The sequence below is a fragment of the Amphiura filiformis genome, unplaced genomic scaffold, assembly GCF_039555335.1.
Source record: "Amphiura filiformis unplaced genomic scaffold, Afil_fr2py scaffold_124, whole genome shotgun sequence".
Lineage (NCBI taxonomy): Eukaryota > Metazoa > Echinodermata > Ophiuroidea > Amphilepidida > Amphiuridae > Amphiura > Amphiura filiformis.
The window spans coordinates 74,045-94,737 of NW_027305588.1; the positions used below are offsets into that span (position 1 = coordinate 74,045).

The 20,693-nt window shown below is 35.5% G+C and overlaps 2 protein-coding genes across 2 annotated transcripts; both read right to left on the reverse strand.

The window, feature by feature from the left end:
• Nucleotides 1-1,811: 1,811 nt before the first annotated feature.
• On the reverse strand, nt 1,812-5,475 carry LOC140145066 (C-type lectin BfL-2-like). Its single transcript, XM_072166852.1, has 4 exons — nt 5,433-5,475; nt 4,029-4,115; nt 3,183-3,358; nt 1,812-2,012 (listed from the first exon to the last, which is right to left on the reverse strand). The coding sequence occupies exons 1-4, from the start codon at nt 5,473-5,475 to the stop codon at nt 1,812-1,814; spliced, it is 507 nt and encodes a 168-aa protein (XP_072022953.1).
• A 7,629-nt stretch (nt 5,476-13,104) lies between these two features.
• On the reverse strand, nt 13,105-17,117 carry LOC140145062 (ficolin-2-like). Its single transcript, XM_072166848.1, has one exon. The coding sequence runs from the start codon at nt 17,021-17,023 to the stop codon at nt 15,992-15,994; it is 1,032 nt and encodes a 343-aa protein (XP_072022949.1). The 5' UTR covers nt 17,024-17,117; the 3' UTR covers nt 13,105-15,991.
• Nucleotides 17,118-20,693: the final 3,576 nt, after the last annotated feature.

The window sequence follows — 20,693 nt, forward strand, 5'->3', positions numbered from 1 at the left end:
TGGTCGAACTATGAGTTTTGAAATATTGGACGAGGCATAGTCGAGTCCAAAATTTTAAAACTCATAGCGAGACCAATAAATATTGGATGTAAAGCATCCAATTTTATCATTACTATGTTTGGGATCCAATATTTTCAAACACTTGGGTTCATCAAAACATTTTAATGGTCGAAATCGTGGGAATTGTGTAGCACTAGTAGCATTTTGAAAATGGGTTTGAAGATGTTTAGAGGACATGCTATTATCATAATTATAAACGTGGGTATCCATGGTACAAAAATTGTCTTCAAATGGGGAGCCCTATTAATCAGATTTAAGCAACAAGTTAACTAAAAAGTTGAATAAACAATATTTGTTTTAATAAATTAGTATGAAGTTAATATAATGCTATAATGTGTACATTGTCTGTCTTTTGTTGTGAAACGTGATGGTTAAATCAAGATAAGGTTACACTTAGTTTCAACCACACCTTCGAAATAATTATGTAGACGGTATTCGCCTGCGAAGTGGTTACATAACTCCTTGACAACTAGATCACGCACCATTTGACATTTGTAGTACATGCCATAGACTTTGTGTTGCGATCATTTCGATCGTGGTGCAGAACTCAAAAGCGTGATCCAGTTGACATAGTGATAATCGGATTACACGTAACACTTCGCTGGCGAATACGTTTCATATACCAATGTATAGATGAGTTGATTTCAATGTTTATCAACAAAGGCAAGGGACCGGTATATCTTTATGCTTGAGTGAACCCCATGCAACCATTACACTGTTTAGTAGTCTTATTGTGATGTGGCGGGAGTTTTAAAAAACACGAGCCCTGGACAAAATATGATGCGTGGGCATACTGTAAGGCAAAGAACAATGGAAATTATAATGATGCGTGCGCATACTGCCAGGCATTGACGTCAGAAGTCAACTCATCTATACTACTTAAACATATAACACGCTTTCGTTTTGATAACTTCCAGTTATCTTTATCGACGCTACTGTTGTATTGATGTGACGATCGTTAAACAGCAGTTGGTGGCCACTGCTTGACAACGGAGTTTTTGCCACCAACTGGTCGTCAAAAATATGACTTGGGTTATATTGTCCCCTATCTTGGTTCATTGTGGTCAGCCTTTTCGGTTTATAAAAAGTGGGGAAAAATTTGTCTAAATTTTCAAACAGTGGCTAAAAAGAAAACAAAAACAAATGGCAAATTCTCAAAAGTTAGGGGGTGTTCCCCATTCGGAAACGACGCCTATGATTGCGGTTCCTTGTTTTCTGATAGTGATGGTCGTCTCTATCCATGAGTGATATATAATATATCACTCTCTGTTCCTATGATATTTGCTCCTAATTGTCAATTAATCATATGGTTGTGTTAAGTATGTCAATTATTTTCTTACATTAAATTGGTGCATTAAAGTGTTTTATCAAGTCATGCGTAGTTTGCAGCATCATATGCGTGCGAAATGCTTTTGGACGCACTCTTTGCTTTCATTATAGTAAATGTCGTGTCCGGGAATTAAATAATACAAGATAGGATTTCGTCTTTGACCTATTCAATATCGTGTCATAATGGATGCGTTTGCCAATGTATTTTATCGTAATGGATATGTCAAAACAGGCGTATTAAAATGTCAAACAATTAACTGGGGAAAAAACAGGGGAAAACCCCTGAACCAACGTGCGTGATCAGGCTAAACGCAAAAGACTTGCGGTGCTGATCAAGATAACATTTGAACCTTCTGGTTAATAAGTGGTCGAATTTTAATTTTAATTATTTAGAATTGCAAACTGTTAAAGGCAATAAGGTATTATTTTTTGCAAACAAATTTTTTTTCATAAGAACAGGCCTGGTCATTCCATCTGTCTGATACGGACCAGAAATGGACACAATCTTCATTGCCATAAGCGTTTGGTTCGCCACCCATCCAGTTGGTGTAGTCCTTTTCAGAGCCGTCACTCCACACGAATGTACCCTCAGTAACCGTATCACTCAATCCGATCCACACGTCCTGCAATTAAATAAAACCCAAGAATAGATTCAGCAAATTAATAAACACTTCGTCAAGTTAATGGGTTACATCACAAAATATTATAATTGTGAAAATATAATGATGGGCTCTTATGTGTACATTTTTTTCTTTTTTTGATCGTACCAAGCTTTTATTGGTAAAATACCTGAAAAAGTATTATTTGCATATTCATAGAGGATAACGAAATATGCCACGCCCCATTCAAAACATTTCGCCAAATTGATTTACCGGTAAGAAAACTCAAAAAATATCTGGTGATTCTCGTCCTAAACTGGACCAGAACCAGCCATGTATAACAACATAATTCACCTCTTTTACCATAGTTACGCAGGGCTAAATTTCGGAAAGTTTCACCCCCAGTTTTGAACTTTTTGAGTAATTCGCTCCAGAGATTTTCGTGGGTATCATTGTTAACTGTTTCATTTCATGACCCGAACTTCACCAGTGGTTCCATATTTTATCCCCGTTCACCACTATCCGGAGTGGAACTTCAGTAATCTCTTTTCACCTTGAAATGACCTACATCATATTGGGAACCATATCAACATTACATATATTAATTTTTATTTAAATTGGACAAACTTAAGATTTTACCCCATTTTAACCCAAAAACAGACCCCTCCCCATGTTTAAAGAGGAAGTCCCGCCAGAGCAATTCTTCAGGAGTGAGCCAAACCTTCCTGGTTATATGAAATTAATCAGTGACGTTGTTATCTCTGAATTTGACAGCTGCTAATTCTTTTCAATTTGAAGCAGAGGAGGCTGAAAGGCATTCCTACAATGCACTGTGATTGGAAAATTTGATCAATATAACCTAATCTTAAAGGCAAAGTCCCCATTACCACACACACAAAATGGTAATTTTAAAATTGCAGCCAACGAGTTAATAGTTGAGACTTATCAAATTAAATTGGACTTTCTTATAGAAAACATTCTTAATGTCCCACTGCGTTAATTTTATTTATAAGTCTCAATGTTTTGAATGTTAAATAAAAGGATGAAAACACCAGATATCTGCACACAGTCCCAATGCAAGGTATGGTCAACAGTGCCACGTGTGTACAAAAGCCAGACATACCAAGGTCAGAAACCCCATTGGGTTATGGGAATGTCTTTATACATCGTCTGAATTTGAAGAATGTCACTTACCTTCGGGTCAGTACTAAGTTCTCTGACAAAGCTACCTTCTACAGAGGAATGAATGCTCACAAGATTAGCTCCATAATGACTACTGCAGAACATTTCAGCATCAGACCATGATTTAGGAATGGTAACATATTTGTAGCATTTGCCTTGCCATTCATGCCATTCAGGTTGACAAACTCCTACAATGAGAAAAAAGAATGGACAACATTATATTTGTGCTAAAGATACAATCTTAGACGTCTAAGAATTTCGCGGTAAACTTCGATGAATCACAGAGCCAGAAATCACAAACAAGCGTATTCAATTACTGGTCAATTAAATCTTAGACGCCTTAGATTTTACACGCTTAAGATTTTACACGCCTAAAATTTCTTAGAACGTCTAAGATTGACCATTCACCGTAACCTATTATAGTGGTGGACAGTATCGCGATTCTCCCAAAATGTACGGCGGAAACAAAAGACGTCTAAGATTGCATCTTAGGCGTATAAGGTTAGGCGTCTTATCTTACGCGTATTTTGAAGGTGTCCGCCATCCATATCATTTGCTCTCGTACGCTGGTGTGTTGTGTGTTGTTTGTACTGTTTACCCTGAATTTTAACGAGCACCCGACCCATCTATAAAATGTAGTCTAGGGACAAGCAAACAATTTTATTTCACTGAAATAGAACACTAGTCGGATAAATCTTTCATTTGTAATACTTGAGAAAACCGTTTCCAACACAAAAATAATTCAGAGTATATAGTTGTTCTTGAACAATGTGTTTCCCTGGGACTGAACCACTACTTTATTCAGTCATAAAATTATGTCATTACATGACATTTGTGGTTCAATTAATCTGAACTTACTTGTTTCACATCTTAAACCAGTGTAACCTGGAACACAGTTACATGTGTATGTACCGTCATTTAAGCAATGGGAAGACGCACGCTCATCTGAAAAAAAGAACATCGATAATTGTAGTCAATATGGCATAGGAAGCTAGAAACCTAACCAGTCTCAATATATCTTGCTATATTATACAGTATGTCTGAATAAAAATAGGCTAGGCCATGAGCATTGGGGAACATAACTTAAAATATCGGCAGTAAATCCAATTCCGTTCATGCGTCATTGAGATAATTGAGAAACTACAAAATAAAAGACCCGTTTTGGATCTTTCCAATGTAGCAACGCACATTAACAATACTGTGCTGCATTGTAGTTTAGAATGGACGAAATAAATGAAGTAAACTCCCAGGAGATAGGAGATAACTTGCCTGATCAGAAACTATGCCTCTTTTGTTATTGATGTTATTGATCAATATTTCTTTATTGTATAGACAAATTTAACGAGCCAAGTCATGGTCAGGATTTGGTCGGCCATGACGGGTCCCCGCATGCACCAAACTGGTGTAGCGACTGCTCAATTGGGTGGATTAAAGCCTCTTAAAATTCGATGTTAGATTTTTTTGTGTTGTACACTGTCATTATTCTTTTGTCTACGTGTAACACAGGTGATAGAATGCAGTTTAAAATACCCTCCAAGGCCGCATCATTTCACATTTTAGGTGAGATGGAGCCGACGGGGACCCAACTTTGGCAGCCATTAAGGTGTAGGAATGCGTGCAATTTGATTCGTCTATAGCTAAATATACACCGAGTGGAAAGAGTGGAAAAAAGAGGGAAAGAGTGAAATGGATGACAACCCCTTTTTGAGTGGAAAAACTTCACTCTAAAAGGATTGAAAAAAAAGTAGTCTGTATAGTCTCAAAAGAGTGAACATTGCCTAAAGAAAGTGTACTTTCATATCTTTCATTTTAGAGTGTTTTCCACTCAAAAACGGGTTGTCCTTCGTTCAACTCCTTGAAAGAGTGGAAATTCACTCTTTTACATTTAGAGAGATATACTATCACCTGGGCCATTTTGATGGAACCAATTTCTTTAGAAATTATTTTATCCACTTTAATATACAGACTTGACATTCAGAATGTAATATTTTTTTCGCAAAGTTCCAAGACTAGGAAGGAGTCTGCATCAAACCACATAGGCTAAATATTAATTGGGATGTGTCATGAGATGGTGTAAAATAATTGTTATTATATAGCCTAATTTTGTTGTTGTTCTTATTGTTATAATTATCACTGTTATTATTACTGTTATTATTTTTATTTTGTTATTATTTATTACTACTTGTTGGGAATTTTTCCTTCAAAAAATACGCGAGTTTCAATGTTTTCTACAGAAAAAAATTGACATTTTTCGGAACGCACCCGCACCCACGGCCACGGCTTTGGGTAACCCTGGCTCTTCCATCGTCTTCCTCACTCTTCTTTTCTTTTATGTCATGTGTGTGTTTTTTTTCTTCCCTTCTCCCTCTCCCTCTTTTCTCTTCCCCGGCTTCCCCCAATCCTACCACGTTACACCCTACACCGCGTCTGTTTCTACTAAAGTTGAGTGCCACCCCAAGAGTTTTATGAAATGTAATTACCAGACTGCGCGGCAGCAATTCCACATACAAAAAAACTTATCCACAACAAAAGCATCTTCTTGGAGTATAGATGACCTATCTGAAATGAAAATCAGACAGCTCGTTACTCAAAAATCAGACGTACAGCTCGAAAATCAGGCAGCTCGTTACTATTACAAACCAGGCAAGAGAGATTACGCTTCATACACTGAACATTATAAACACTCGAAAATTACAAACTAGCGCACGAGATCAAACTAATGATACTTTTACCACAATTCTTAATACTTCAATAATTAATATTCAGTATGCTTAGACAATATTTATCAATACGTTTTTGGTGCCGGACAAAAATTATAACGACGGAAACGTTTACAATATAATCACAAAGTTGAACAAAATAGACAATTTTGCTGCATTGTAGTCTCATGTTGTTCCGCCTTTGCATTCAAGTATATCGGAAGACTACTCGCTATGTAGCATTCGAGACTTACTGTCTACTAGCTGTTATGGCAGCACGGAGGTGGTCACGTGCGTATTTATAAAAACATATTTATAAATATAGTCGAAGCATTCTGATATACAGAGGAAAGAAGAACCAAACATCATACACTAGCATTATGAAAAATAGGGACAGTATGCGATTTGCAATTTTTAATTTTTTAAGAAATTTATTGTTTTACATGATAATTTTAAGAGGAAGTGTCATTTTTCCATCATCCTCTTCCAAATACAAATAATTCTGCTTCTTATATAACTGTCATAACGAACACTTTGATCTACATTGAAAGTGACTGGAAACACTATACTGGAAACAATCATACCAATTTCCCTAGTATTTTAATGATACTTAAATTATGGTAAAAAATTGTTCTTAAAATAATTTTGTAGACTACTTGGTTTACATCAATACAAAAATTAACACAAGACGTATCATATTATCACACACCAATTGCGGCATTTAGGTTTATACATTACTTTTGTTATGAGAAAATTGCATTTTCTTTTGAGACTTGACCATATAAGTAAACATCTCAACTAACCCCCATTAAATGATGATACGATAGCGGCCCAATTTAATGTAGTGAGGTCCAGATTTGAAAGTTGCACTTTATACTGAATACAAATCAATAGAATTTACTGCAACTTTCAAATCTTGGGTTATATTGATTTAAATGTACGCTGCGGCGTCAATATTTAGACAATTGCTACAAATGAGGTGTCAAAATGCGCAGAAATAAATTCTGCTTCCAACGCATTTTGCAGATTTGTAATACAATAGCCCGCTTTTGAATAACGGCCATTATTTAAGGGGGGTTAGTTAATTTTTTTGAGATGTTTATTTAACTTGTTGCCTTACCTGGCTGACCAAGGTGTGTCGACAATATTCGTTGTACGTAAACAGAAATTGGTATTGGTCTCCTTGTCTGATACGCGACGATTTGAGCAGCAACCTTTTCAAATTAGCAAGCTATATAGATGTCTTCTCTTGTGAAGCCTAATGAAATCATGAGAATCAAGCTAGGCTCTTATAGGGTCAGCTTCATTGACGCCCACTTTGCATTTTCTCCGCAAACACGTGACATCAACTAATCTACTAATTGGGACCTGCTCTCACGAAAACCGGACTAAGTCGGAAATTATGATTTGAAAATATGTTTAAATTTAAAATGCTCATAATAAGCTTTCAATTATTGATATATCATAAACTGTGATTACTCAATGTTTTGACCTTCAAATATACATCTGAAGCTTCAAAATGTCTTTGTTTTCTATTGACTTTTGGCATGTATATTGGACTATATCTCAAATAAAAGGCTTGGCGACGTTGTCCGAGTTTTGTGGGAGTAAGTCTCAATTAACCTATATAGCACGTATGCGATGGCACTGATTGGTTTACGTCTCGGTTACTCTGATTGGTTGACGTACACGCTCTATAACAGATAATATTATATGCATGTGTCTGTTTTGGCAATAACAGCTATACTAAATATATTAAATAAATACATAAATAAATAAATAAATAAATAAATAAATAAATAAATAAATAAATAAATAAATAAATAAATAAATAAATAAATAAATAAATAAATAAATAAATAAATAAAAAATAAAAGCAGCGCGTAGATCATTTCCTTGTGCATCATATATATAAGCACATTTTATTTGATTCGGCAGTATTCAGTGGACTGGTTGCTAAGAAATGATCGATTGCGCAATGCGCGCATCAATGCAATTCATTCTAAGTTTGATTAATCACCAGGAGACAAAAATCTGTGACCAGATTTTTCACTACTTTTTTAACCGGTCAGAGATTTTTAACGAAAAAATGCCTCATAGTAAATATCTCATTAAATTTAGTCCTTTTATCTATTTTAAAATTAGTGAAGGTGAACAACAAGAATCTAACTTTTGATTTACCTTCACACTTATTTAATGAGCAATACTGATTTGGGAATCTACCAGGTTATTGAACGCGAAAGCTCGGGTAAAACATCGACTATAATTTGTATGTACTTTGCATTTAGAGCAGGACTTTGCCCGGGACTTTGTCCCTAGCACACACTGCCAATCATACTCGTAATATATTTGTTATCAATGCAAACTAACCGCAAGCACCAAGCATGGAAGTACAAGACGCATCGTGCACCAAGTGAGAGTTTAACTTTCGCGCCAACACAAAGTGTCGCAAACTCCACATAGAGTTAAAAACACTGTAGTTAATGGTAATGTACGTGCCCGGAGGGTTTCACATTATCACCATTTAAAGATACATTACATCATGGCAAATTTTAGTAGTCCAGAAAACCGAACGGCTTTTCATAGACGCCCGTGTTAAGAATTTTAACCGCATTCCACAGTAAGTGGCCCATTTGTTAAGCTAGTAAACAGAGGGAGTACGGTGACTGAAAAGATTGAGTAAACGCGGGTAGTATCCATTTCTGTAATGATACACATTAACTAACTTCAATTTGTATTAAATCGTAATCGTACGTGACCATCGGTGACCACTGTCACCAGTAAAATAGGCAGCAGGCCCTGTCCTTATGAATATTAATAATCATTATAATCGTCTAGTGATGTTTCTTTATTAATGCAAAATACTACCTTGTCGTCTCACCTCATTCTACTGAAGTACAAACAGTTTTAAACAGATTATTGTTGAGTGAGACACTGAATGAGAAATAAGATTGCAAAACAGTGAATATAGGTGGTGATCGTATAGTGGTTAACACCATGGATTGTAGTGCGAGAGGGTGAAGGTTCGAACTCCTAACGTAGCGTTTTGGATTTTTTTCTCTTGTCTTGTTGTGCGGGGTGTGTGTACGTGTGTATACCAGTCATTCATATTTATTATGAAATATCAATGTAACACGTTTGTTTTGCCAACATATTAAATGAGATAGCTCGCTAGATTCAGCCATATTGCACGAATTTTTTCAACCCTTTTTTTTGGGGGGGGGCATATTTATAGTTTTTACACATGTCCCAACTTACACCCGGCTTACATCTATTTGAAATCGGCCAAAGTGATTGTCTAAAGCAACTTCGAGGTCTTAATAAGACAACAATTATAGGTTAATACATGAGTATCACTTGTTGAGAGTTCGGGGCTCGTGCATTAAGACGCATCAACATCTCAGTACGCGTGCATTATTGTGTACAGTTTCTCGAGCAATAAGTGATACGCATTTATTAACCTATTTCATACACGAGAAAACAATGCCGCGATTTTTGCTATTTTTATAACAAAATCGTCACTAAAAATGTTGAAAAATACGAGCAAATATAAATGCATCAACCCCCAAGAAAAATGAATCAATCTTACGCGATGCGAACGCGCGCGAAAGCACTGCGCATAGTACGCGGAGTGCGCGCCCGTGCAATTATACAATATTAATGCACTAAGCGTATTTTTGTAACGGCTTTTCTGATTGGCTATGTGGTTCTAAGAGTGTACCCGGTATGAATTCCCCATAGAACATCATAGTTAAGCGGTCAATATTACCTCATTATGTCTGCTTCAAATAACCATTGAACCTTCTGGGCTTACTATTACTTTAAATATTTTCAAAATTTCAAAACTAAATAATAACTAAATCTGACCTAAATCGTGTATTATGGCTTTAACAAACATATAAAACCTAGGATTAAAAAAGAAATACCAACCAAGTTAACATAAAATCAAAGGTAAAATAAAAGTGCTATACGAACAAGGTAACATTGAGTCTATATTTTGGGCGTCCAACGATTTACCGCTAATATTTAATTCATCATAAAAACACATCTGTTGTTGTTTTGGAGCTGGTCATTTAAGCTAAATGAGATAAACAAACGGCTCATAATACAGGCATAAAGATATTGGATTTTCATTGTTAACAAATCATAGCCGTAATATGACAAAAGTTGACTATATTGTTATGATGAATTCGAAACACAAAACATGTTGGCCTAATTAAAACTGCGAATCAAAAAGAAAAAAAAAAGAAAAAGAAAAAAGCCTACCATCCCTAGAAAGGTGAGAAGTTTATTCACTTAAGTTACTTCCCTCTAAATTTGTCTTAATATTCTTCTCCTTCTGGCCTGGAGTTTCCCCTCTTCCCTTTCTGATGATTCTGTTTATGTTCTTTTCTTTCATTGTTTTTCTTCTTTGCTTCCTTTCTCTTCCCTTTCTCTTTTTAGTCTATCGACATTCCTTTTCTTTCTTTCTTTTCTCTTTCTAACTATATACATCTCTCCCTTCTATGCCTGGTCTTCTTTCCTACATTTATATTCATCAATTGAATACATGAATTCAAAACCCACCCAAGTCCATGGGAAGTGATTTTGAGAAAAAAACCCTGTGTATCATTTTAATTCCTTCAGTTAGGTCAATATGGTAAGTTTTACGTACAAATGAGTGGATTGAACTGTATTCGGTATGACGATTAGCATTTCAGGGACATCGTGGGGTTTATTTTAAATGCTGGACTTGGGTGGTTTTTTGAATCATATACAACAATGTTAGAATGAGATTTCCACTAGTAAGCTAATACAAAATAAAGCACACTGGTATGTAAAATGTTGATAAGCATTCTGGCATGTAATATAAAACTACACACTTTCCTCGATTAAACCCATTTTTGTTCAAAAGTTTTTTGAATGTGTTACAAGTGGACTTTTATACATACTGGATTTCAATCAATGTGTTACAAGATTCAAATCATGAACTTGGGTGGTTCTTTCATACATGCTATTTTTACATGCTCAATAGACACAGAGGAGGAATTTGAATTGTTCTTTCATACATATGACAGGCCTATGTAGGCTATAGCAACAATTTCCCATGCTTAACTCAATTTGGCCAAAGTATGGACTTGGGTGGGTTTTGTATTCATATATTCAATTGTTTCCCCTTTCTTCATTACTTCAATATTTGCTTCCCTTATGGTTTTGTTTTCACTAGGTTGTTTTCTCCCCCCCCCTTTTTTTTTCCTCTTTCGTTCCCCTGCCTCTTTTCCTTTTCAATCCCTCTTTAAAACCGTCAAACCTTCAAAATAAAGTTGACCGCCCGGCTCTTGTATCCACACAAATTAACACGGTAATTCTACATATATATTTGATAATATGTCATCATGATATTAATCGTGAACAGGTTGGTATTAATAGGCATTATTACATCCCATTCATCATAACAACACACCTGTTGTCATTTTGGAGCTGGTCATTTAAGCTGAATGAGATAAACAAACGGTTCATAATACAGGCATAATACAGGCATTATCAAGAAATCAGAGCCGTAATATGACAAAAACTGACTGTATTGTTATGATGAATTCGAAACACAAAACATGCAATTAAAATTGCCAATCAAAAAAAAACAAAAAAAAACTGACCATGCCTAGAAAGGTGAGAAGTTCATTCACTTAAATTACTTCCCTCTAAATTTGTACTTCTAAATGTGTCTTAATATTCTTCTCCTTCTGGTCTGGAGTTTTATATCCCTTTTCCCTTTCTTATGATTCTGTTCATGTTCTTTTCTTTCACTTTTTCTTCTTTGCTTCCTTTTTCTTCCCGTTCTCATTTTAGCCCTGTCGATTTTCATTTTCTTTCTTTCTTTTCTCTTTCTAACTATATACATCTTTTCATTCTATGCCTGGTTTTCTTTCCTATTTTTTTTTCATTCTTCAATTGTTTCCCCTTTCTTTCACTCCATCCCCCTTCATTACTTCAATATTTGCTTCCCTTATGGTTTTATTTTCACTCTGGATTTCTTCTTCCCTCCTTTTCCTCTTTCGTTCCCCTGCTTCTTTTCCTTCTTAATCCTTCTTTAGGCTTTCCTTTTGTACTTGCTTCTTTGCTACTGGCTTTCTTTCACTTTGGGCACTTTCTTTCCCTTTTCTCTTTTCCCACCTAGTACACACATATGTACAGGTATTACACATTGTGTCCATTCGGGTCGCATGGGCACGGTAAATGCCATGCTTGGATGGATATGCTGTATTACAGCATACGTATGGACACGGTGTACCCCTTGTCAAAATGCGTAGTACGTATTTTTATATTTGTAACATAATTAATAACCCTAACCCTAAAGCCCTAAACTCTAACCCTAAACCCTAACCCTAACATTAGACCATAATCCTAAACCCTATCCCTAAACCCTGACCCTAACCCTAAACACTAAACCCTAACCCAACTTTTTGTCTTTTACTTTTTACCCCATAATTTCCCTCATTCTTCAAGCCCTGCCCTTTTTCGGGGGCTGATTTATAGTTTAAGCTTGTTAGCTTAAAAATATATGAGTCTTTCTCATGGGTCACAGGTCACCGTCAACACGACTTTCTTCGTGGTGGCCTGACCACATGTATGTCATTTGAAGTTTAACATCCGATCGAGCACTAACAGTCGTGGTAATTGTCAACGGTTTTATATCAAATTGATTGAGTTATATTATTATGAAAAAAGCGCCTGTTGATCAAACTTGGAATGAAACTGCATTGATGCGCACATTATGTAATTGTTAATGTCTTCGCAACCATTCAACCGAATCAAATACAATTTTCAAATAATATGCACAAAAAAATAGGCTATGCGCCACATTTTATTTTTTTTTAATTTGTTCTCGACTTACATTCAATTTTATTCACTCGGTAATTTTTTCTGGGACACCCGGTATTAACCCTTGATTTTGGGCTTAAAATAACTAGTGTAAAAATTACAAATTTGCACACACCCTGGGTGAATTTGCTCAAGCTGGTTTGGGTAGGGATGTGCGACTGGGACTCCGAAAAACTATGATTTAAAACCAAATTTGACGAAAACAGACCCGAAATTATGTCAATTTTGGACTGAAAGTTTTCGCAAATTTGTACTTTTTCGAGAAAAATTGAAAAATACCCTTTCTTAAACCAAATTTTCATAAAATCGAGACAAGCAATATCAAAAATGAATATGCAAATTCTTTTATTGACTTGTTTTTAATGTGTATCAGAGTTCTCAAAAAAATCAGAACTTCCATTGAGTAATTATGGCCTTCCTAAAAATCTTCATGCTCAAATAATTGAACAAAATTTCAAATGCTTGAAAATTACATTTCTGTATAAGGCAAGTGACAAATTCAAGCATAATAATAAGCCTTACACTTTCAGCTTTAAGACGCAGTATGCGTTTGCTCTCTGCGATATTTATTGCCAGAAGTGGATAAGTTTATAGGGGGCTACATGCATCACATTTGCCTTCGGCAAATGGCAAAATTGTGTATAACCTTAATACGTTTAGATATTAGCAGCTATCAGCGAAAATATGGCTATTCAAGCTATTGTTAAGGTTATATAGTTGCAATTAAAGATTTCTGTGGATTCTGAAATGATCTTGGGTAAAAAGTGTTTTTGGCTTCGGGTCGTTGCAACCCGTAACAATGTTACATACAAACAACATAAAGACAATGGATAACATGTGAACCCAGCAAACACAAAACGTTTTCGACATCATTCGCAAAAGGTTAAAAAAGGTTCAGAAAACGTTTAAATGTCGGGTTATATAAAGGGTATATTAAGAGTACAAAACGGTTTCATAACCTTAAAAAAATTTTTGATAATCTACTGCTCAGCAAACAAAAATGTTTTACAGAAAACGTTTAAATGTCGGGTTATATAAAGGGTATAAAAAGTTTTAATAACATTCCAAAAACATTCTTGAAAACTTGATACAAAACATTCTAAACAGAATGTTATTTGGGGTTGGAAAAATATTTTGCGAAAAATGTTTGCCCAAAATATTTGCAATAACGTTTTAAAAACGTTTTCATGACCTTTATATAACCTGACATTTAAATGTTATTAAAATGTTTTGAAAAAAAAACATTTTAAGAACATTTCTGTGCCTGCTGGGTTCAAATTTTTAACATAATGTTATTTAAGTATTGACAAAATATTTGGCAAAATGTTTGCAAAAAATAGTTTACAATAACATTTTTTTGAAAACATTTAAGAATATTGTTGTAGTCCCCGACTTATTTAAAACGTTTTTAAAACTTTTTTTGTGTTTGGTGGGTATGTAGCAGATTAAGTATATTTAGAGAATAAAGGTATTTTTTTAGCCGCTGTCGTGCATATATCGTCTCATATAACACGGGCTTATATCAGAGCCCTTAAGGGACATCAACATATTCTATCCATTCTCAAAATTTGGTGGGAACATTATACCCAACACATAATTTAAACCTACAGGTTAACTTTTTTATTCTTTCAACAAATAGGTTGAGGAAAGAAAAGTATTGGGGAAAGTATATAGAAACGTTACGTGCAGCTGGGGGAAGGAAGGCAGAGAGGGAGTTGACCTAAAGAAAAAAAATTGGCAGATTTGACGGAGAATGCGAAGAGGTATGGAGACGAACAAAATAAAACTGGTAATAACATTAAGTTGGATGATCGATGTACCACACTTGTCATAAATAATTGCTAAGAACGACAGTCAAAATTATAAAACTATTACGCTTGTAACACAGATAATTAAAGGTCATGTTTATGTAGGTGCCTGGACTTGGCAAACATTCAAATCCCAGACTTTAGGCCATGCACATCTTGGTTTCCTAGACTTGGCAAGCATTTTGCTAGTGAAATGAATCCTCCCAGGCTGTAGGTCATGTTCAGTATAGGTGCCTGGATGTGGCAAACAAGTGCACTATTACATGTATAAACATTTTATTTAAAAACAGAAGGAAGTGAAACAAATGTGACGTATCATGTCAAAAGGAGACACTTTTGGGCAGGTTATCGATTTTAATGTTTTTATATATCTTAACTATAAAGATATTTTGCTCTTCAATGCCGTTTTCCCCAATGAAATCGGACATTCCTAAGCGAAGATATTGAGTTCGTAAGTTATGGTATTATAAAATTGGAAATTGAGATATCGGCCTTTAAAAATATTATTGACAATGTTGAGAGTAGGAATTACCTTGAAAAATGTCTCAAAAAATACAAGATGCCAGTTATATTGCGGTCTGAAACTATCAGACAATATTTTTTAACATTAAAAACATCACAAATTCGCAACAAACTCAAATTGTGAAAAAACCACCCCTGGCCAGATTTTTGACTGTTTCTCCATTTACGATCCTGCCCAAAAGTGTCTCCTTTTGACATGACACGTCACAAATGCTCCCAGGCATTAGGTCATGTGCAACAAACGCATACCACATGCGTATCGTCCGCATAAGGGGAACATAGCAAAAGTTATTTGTTCTTGGCTTTTATGCACTTTTTAATTGTTTTAAGTGTTCAAAACCCTGTTAATTATATTCATGCTTGCAGACTTAAATGTATTCATACATTTGTTATTAGGCTCAGTTTTCTTTTTAGATATAAGGCAAAATTGGCAAATTCATTTTTTTTCTTCTTTTTTTAGATTTAACCTGCAAAATTTTGACATTCTGAAAAAAATATCACTGAAAACAATCCTATTTTAAAATTAAATGTCTTTCTTTTCCGACTTATCTTAAAAATGCATTCCGCGTTCGATTTGAGACATTCCCTTTTTTAGCCTAAGTCATTTCAACTTATTATTTTGTATCATAGCAACCTGTGTGAAATGATGTAAAGATGATACAAGTTCTTATTCAACTATGTACAAATAAATGCTTTCAGTAGACCTCTATAAATATGTCCACTTATGACAACCTAGTGCAGTAAAGTTAATTTACCCATCCAATTTTCAGTTCAATTTTCTTTTAAAACATTTTATATTAGTTATTCCTCTATGTACTGTCAACGTCAGGGAAAAGATGATCAATGTTTCTTATTAAAGCTATGTACAAAATGTTCAATATGCTTTCAGTAAACTTCAAATGTTGACTTTGTGACAACAAAGAGTATACATTTAGTTGACACAAAATGGAATTACAGGCCGTATTTTCAGTTCAGTTTTCTTAAGTACATGCCACTGCTGCCATTGATTCCAAGTCATGCCTTTGTGACTGTGTTTATTAGCTCCAAGATACAGACCATTGGGATTAGAATCAGAACATCTGTTGTGCCACCAGCCACTTCGACGGTAAACTCCACAGTTAAGAACACTTTGATCATCATGGTCTTGGTCCTTAGTAGTAAATGACATGCCATTAAGATCATAATACACTGAATCTCCCTGCATGTAAGATCCAATGGTCAATCTATAGAAGGATGATCCATCTGCAACCCTGAAATTGTTGTACAATGCATAGGTATGATTACCATCAAAATCTTCTAAATCGACTCTAAACTCCCATTGATTGCCATTGCTTGTCAATACATGAAGCTTCTTCAAACCCAACCAGAACTCCCCATCCAATGAGCCAAATCCATTCTCATAATCCACCCAGTCACGATCAAAATTGACAGAACCATCAAATCTACGTTGAAATATGAGCCAGCCACCTGGTATTGTGTCCATATCACAGATCACTGGGAATGAAGCTAATCCGACATAATTAGGAGATGATAACGATACTGTATACTTCCCGGTTGAGGGAACATTGCTACAGACACGAAGTGGCCCTGATTCTTGTTGCATCTCCACCATACTGCTCAAAACTGATTGAGCTTTCAGTTCATGAACTGTTTGATCTTGTAGATTCTTCATGTTGATAAGCTCCTGAAGCAGGTCCTGTTGCATCTGCACCACACTACTCAAAACTGACTGCTGCATCTCCAACATACTACTCAAAACGGCTGGGAGTTCCGAGATCGATCTGTTGATGTTCACCAAAAGTTCAGTGTTGCGAGTATTATCATAATAGTCCATGTCGACATAGCAGTCTGTCCCATAGCAATCATCGGTAGTGGATCCATTGACAGGTTTGCTGAAGGTTGTGTTAACAACTGCAGAAGCTATTATTACCGAAAACAAGAGTTTTTGAAAAGCAACAGCCATTGTTAAAGTTTTGTAAAGAAACTGCACAGCAAACTTTATGATTGCAAAGGTGTGTTGACTCTATTGAATGAAGTACAAAATGCATAAAGTAGTTGAACCACTCTATATCGGTTTTGTTTAAAAACAGAACAAACTTGAAGTAAAGTGAAACAACTATTTCCAAGTGTTAGGTCATGTTTATCTAGGTGCCTGGACTTGGCAAGCAAGTAAAACAAATCTGAAGCTTTATGTCATTCACATCTTGGGTTTCCTAGACTTTAGGTCATGTGGATCCAGGTTTCCTAAACTTGGCAAGCAAGTGAAACAAATTCTCACAGGTTTTAGGTCATGTTCATTTAAAGTTTCCTGGGCTTGGGAAGCAAATGCAAGTGAAATAAACCCTCCCAGGCTTTAAGTCAAGTTCATTATAGGTGCCTGGTCTTGGCAAGCAAGTGCACTATACACATTTAGTTTAAAAACAGAAAGAAGTGAAACAAATGCTCCCAGATATTAGGTCATGTACATATCTAAGTACGTACATGGCTTCAGCAAGCAAGTGGAACAAATCCCCCCAAGCAGTAGAGTTCAAGAGTTACAAGATTGACAAAAGTGCCTGAATTAACCGTGGTAAAGATTATTCACAAAGCTGAAAATATATCAAAATGTTTGGAAGAGTAGAACGAAATGTGTTCTACTATATGTTGTCAAGTTTGTATTGTGGATGATGTTGTTTCCATGGCTGGTAACAGGCACCCAACATTTTTTTCTCACTTTTGAAACATGTCGTGCTTGATTTAGCTATATCTTTGAAAGTCGCACCGGAACTTTCATCAAGTAGAGAAAGTTGTTGTCGGCCACTTTATACACTTTTCATTTCCTCATTACAACAATACATATGGGTCACATATTTGGAGCACATATGGCATGTGTTACTCAGCCAGTTATGGTATTGTTTACATTGTTATGTGTCACATTTGAAATATCCTACTAATAGGCAATTTAAATAAAAGATCCAATTTGCTTTTTGTTATTTTCAGAACAACATGTTCAGGAACACCATCAGTTACAAGATCGGTTGAATGATAAGCCCCCAGATGCTCCTATACCACACCACCAGACAAAGATACCTGAAGGTAAATTAACAGCATTCTAGAAGAGTATTCAAGAATTCAGGAATATCCTCAGCATCATTGTACCAACTCTAGTAAGTACTCCTGTAGGAAACAATCCAAACGATCAATGAAGTCCTAACACACGTAACTAGTTTCCATTTCTCCACTCCCTGCCTGCATGGTTTGGCTTGTTCCTCACCTGTTAAAATCCCTCAAATGATACATTCATATTGATTACTGTAATGGTGGTTTGTATTTTTTGCATTTTACAGAATGATTCCAGGTTAGACGTCCAATATAGGAAGTACATGCAGGACAAGAGGTCATCAATGTGGAGAAGAAGACGACGACAATCTGCCAGTGTCCACGAAGATGGTTACTATAGCGATGGAGAAAAAGAGGAACATCATACATATAGTCCCAAAGAGAGGGGTAATTACGTAAATTCTAATTTGATATTACCTGGAATTTTGATTGAAGCCTTGTATGATTTCTGCATTTTATCTCATGGAGGGGGGGACATGGTGGCCTAGTGGTTACGGCATTGGACCCATAATTGGAGGGTTGTGGGTTCAAATACCATAGCTGCCACTTTACCTCTCTTGCCTCATCCACCCATGTATAATGGGAAGCTGTTGGGGGAGAATTTTGAAAAAAAAAGTGTACTTTTTTTTCAGGGGAGGGCGATTTTGTAAAAAGATGGACCGTTTTTCAAAAGTTATTTGTTTGTTTGTTTTTGTTTTTGTTTTTGGTCCAAGTTAGTGGGGTCCACGTTTGTGGACACCCAGTACTCGCTGGTACATCATGCATATTAAATCACAAAATTTTAAAATGTTCGCAGAAATGTAAATCAACTGATACAAATCATGTTGAAATTTGATTATTGCAATATTTGTATATTAAAACGGTTTGCAATGTTTTTGTTTTATTTTACAAAAAAAAAAAACATTTTGATGCAAAAAAGCTAACAAATCTATACTACTAAAATAATAAGCGAAGTGGGTTTGTGGGTGTGTGTGCGTGGGGGTGTATGGGTGTCTGTCTGTCGGGGTGCCTGTGTGGGTGTCTGTCTGTCCGGCTATGCGTTTCGCCGCGCTTCGACGCATCGATCCGATATTTCGGATATGGATATGTATTGGGAAAACCATGTTGACCGGGTTGACCCCCCAGGTCAAAGGTCATCTAGGGGGAAATGTATATGTAAATGATTCCCTCAAGTGGATAACATTCAGCAATAAACCAGCCAAGTCAGTAGTACAAATATTTGAATATTTGGGCACCTGCCACACACCTGTTAGAGATTTCACAACTGTGAAAACCCCAAATGTCTTCACAGCATTCATAGCTGAAAATGATTTCTAAATTTCAAATAAACGCATGTATAAAAAAAAACCTGAGGTCTTCCAAGGTCAAATGTCATCAAACAGAGGTCATCTATCAAACAGAGGGCACCCATTATAAGAAGAAACGTATCATTTTCAGTTGAATTGTTTGTAACAAAAATATCATATATTAACGTCATAAATATATTGCGGATATCGTTATATAAGGAACATTTCATAATGAAGTGAAATTCATCCTCAATTTCATTGAGATTACAATATTTACAGATTCTCCGTTCTGGAGGCAATTTAGGTGAAACATATCTATCCATTTTAATCCTTAATTTATGACAACTAATTCTTAATTTACAAAAAGTAGATCTATGCTTACGTTTTAATAATGTAACATAATTTTCTAATGAAAATGAACGTTTGAATTGACAGTAAGTTCGAAGTTTAGTCTTTGATAACATTTAACCATGAATTATTATTAACAGCTTTTAAACTATCTACAATTAATGTGTTAAAATTAGCCTTATTAATCATGGTAGGTCTATTCCATATGTCATATTTATCAATCAGTTTCAAGACAGTCATAATGCCGGCGGACTAAGTAAAGGTGTTTAGTTGCCTGTTATCAGAGCCTTTGTTACAAGAGAGGTTGAACCTAACATGCAGTTTAAATTAAGTTTCCACCAATATTTTATAGCTATTAAAAGCAATCATAGAAATGAGAATGCTGTAACTTCCCAATTCGTCGTCCGTATTCCATAGTGGCGTATAGTGGGGCGCCGCGAATAAACAACTTTTCGAGAAAATCGGGTTTGAAGAAATGCCAATTTAAAATCGAGTTGTGTAAATCAGACATTCATTATATTTTGTAAATGATGTGAAATTTCTGTGGTAAACTAAATAGATTTTATTGTTATATATTTTTCAAAAGAAATAAATACATACTATTGCTGGCAAACTGAAAATAAAACTATACGTCACTATGGAAAACAAACAAAACGCAATACCCTAACCTAACGTTAACCGTACGCCACCTCGGTCGCCGTGTAATCCCTATGGCGTTACTTTTCGTCGTTCGTATTCCATAGTGGTGTATAGGTCCGATACGCGTACGCCACTATGACATACGATGTTTTTCATTTTTGCCGATATTTCATAATTATAAAATGTGTATAAAAAGTGGCGTATGGTCGATACGCCACTATGGAATACAAAAAATGTCACTTTGTAACTATACGCCACATT

What these genes read in the sequence shown, in the direction of transcription:
- LOC140145062 (XM_072166848.1), bottom strand. Translation starts at nt 17,023, where the DNA reads ATGGCTGTTGCTTTTCAAAAACTCTTGTTTTCGGTAATAATAGCTTCT.
- LOC140145066 (XM_072166852.1), bottom strand. Translation starts at nt 5,475, where the DNA reads ATGGAAGAGCCAGGGTTACCCAAAGCCGTGGCCGTGGGTGCGG. An exon ending in AGCCGTGGCCGTGGGTGCGG is followed by an intron (nt 4,116 to 5,432) that starts GTGCGTTCCGAA and finishes TCTTTTTTTCAG; the next exon opens with ATGAGCGTGCGTCTTCCCAT. An exon ending in TGGTTTAAGATGTGAAACAA is followed by an intron (nt 3,359 to 4,028) that starts GTAAGTTCAGAT and finishes TTCTCATTGTAG; the next exon opens with GAGTTTGTCAACCTGAATGG.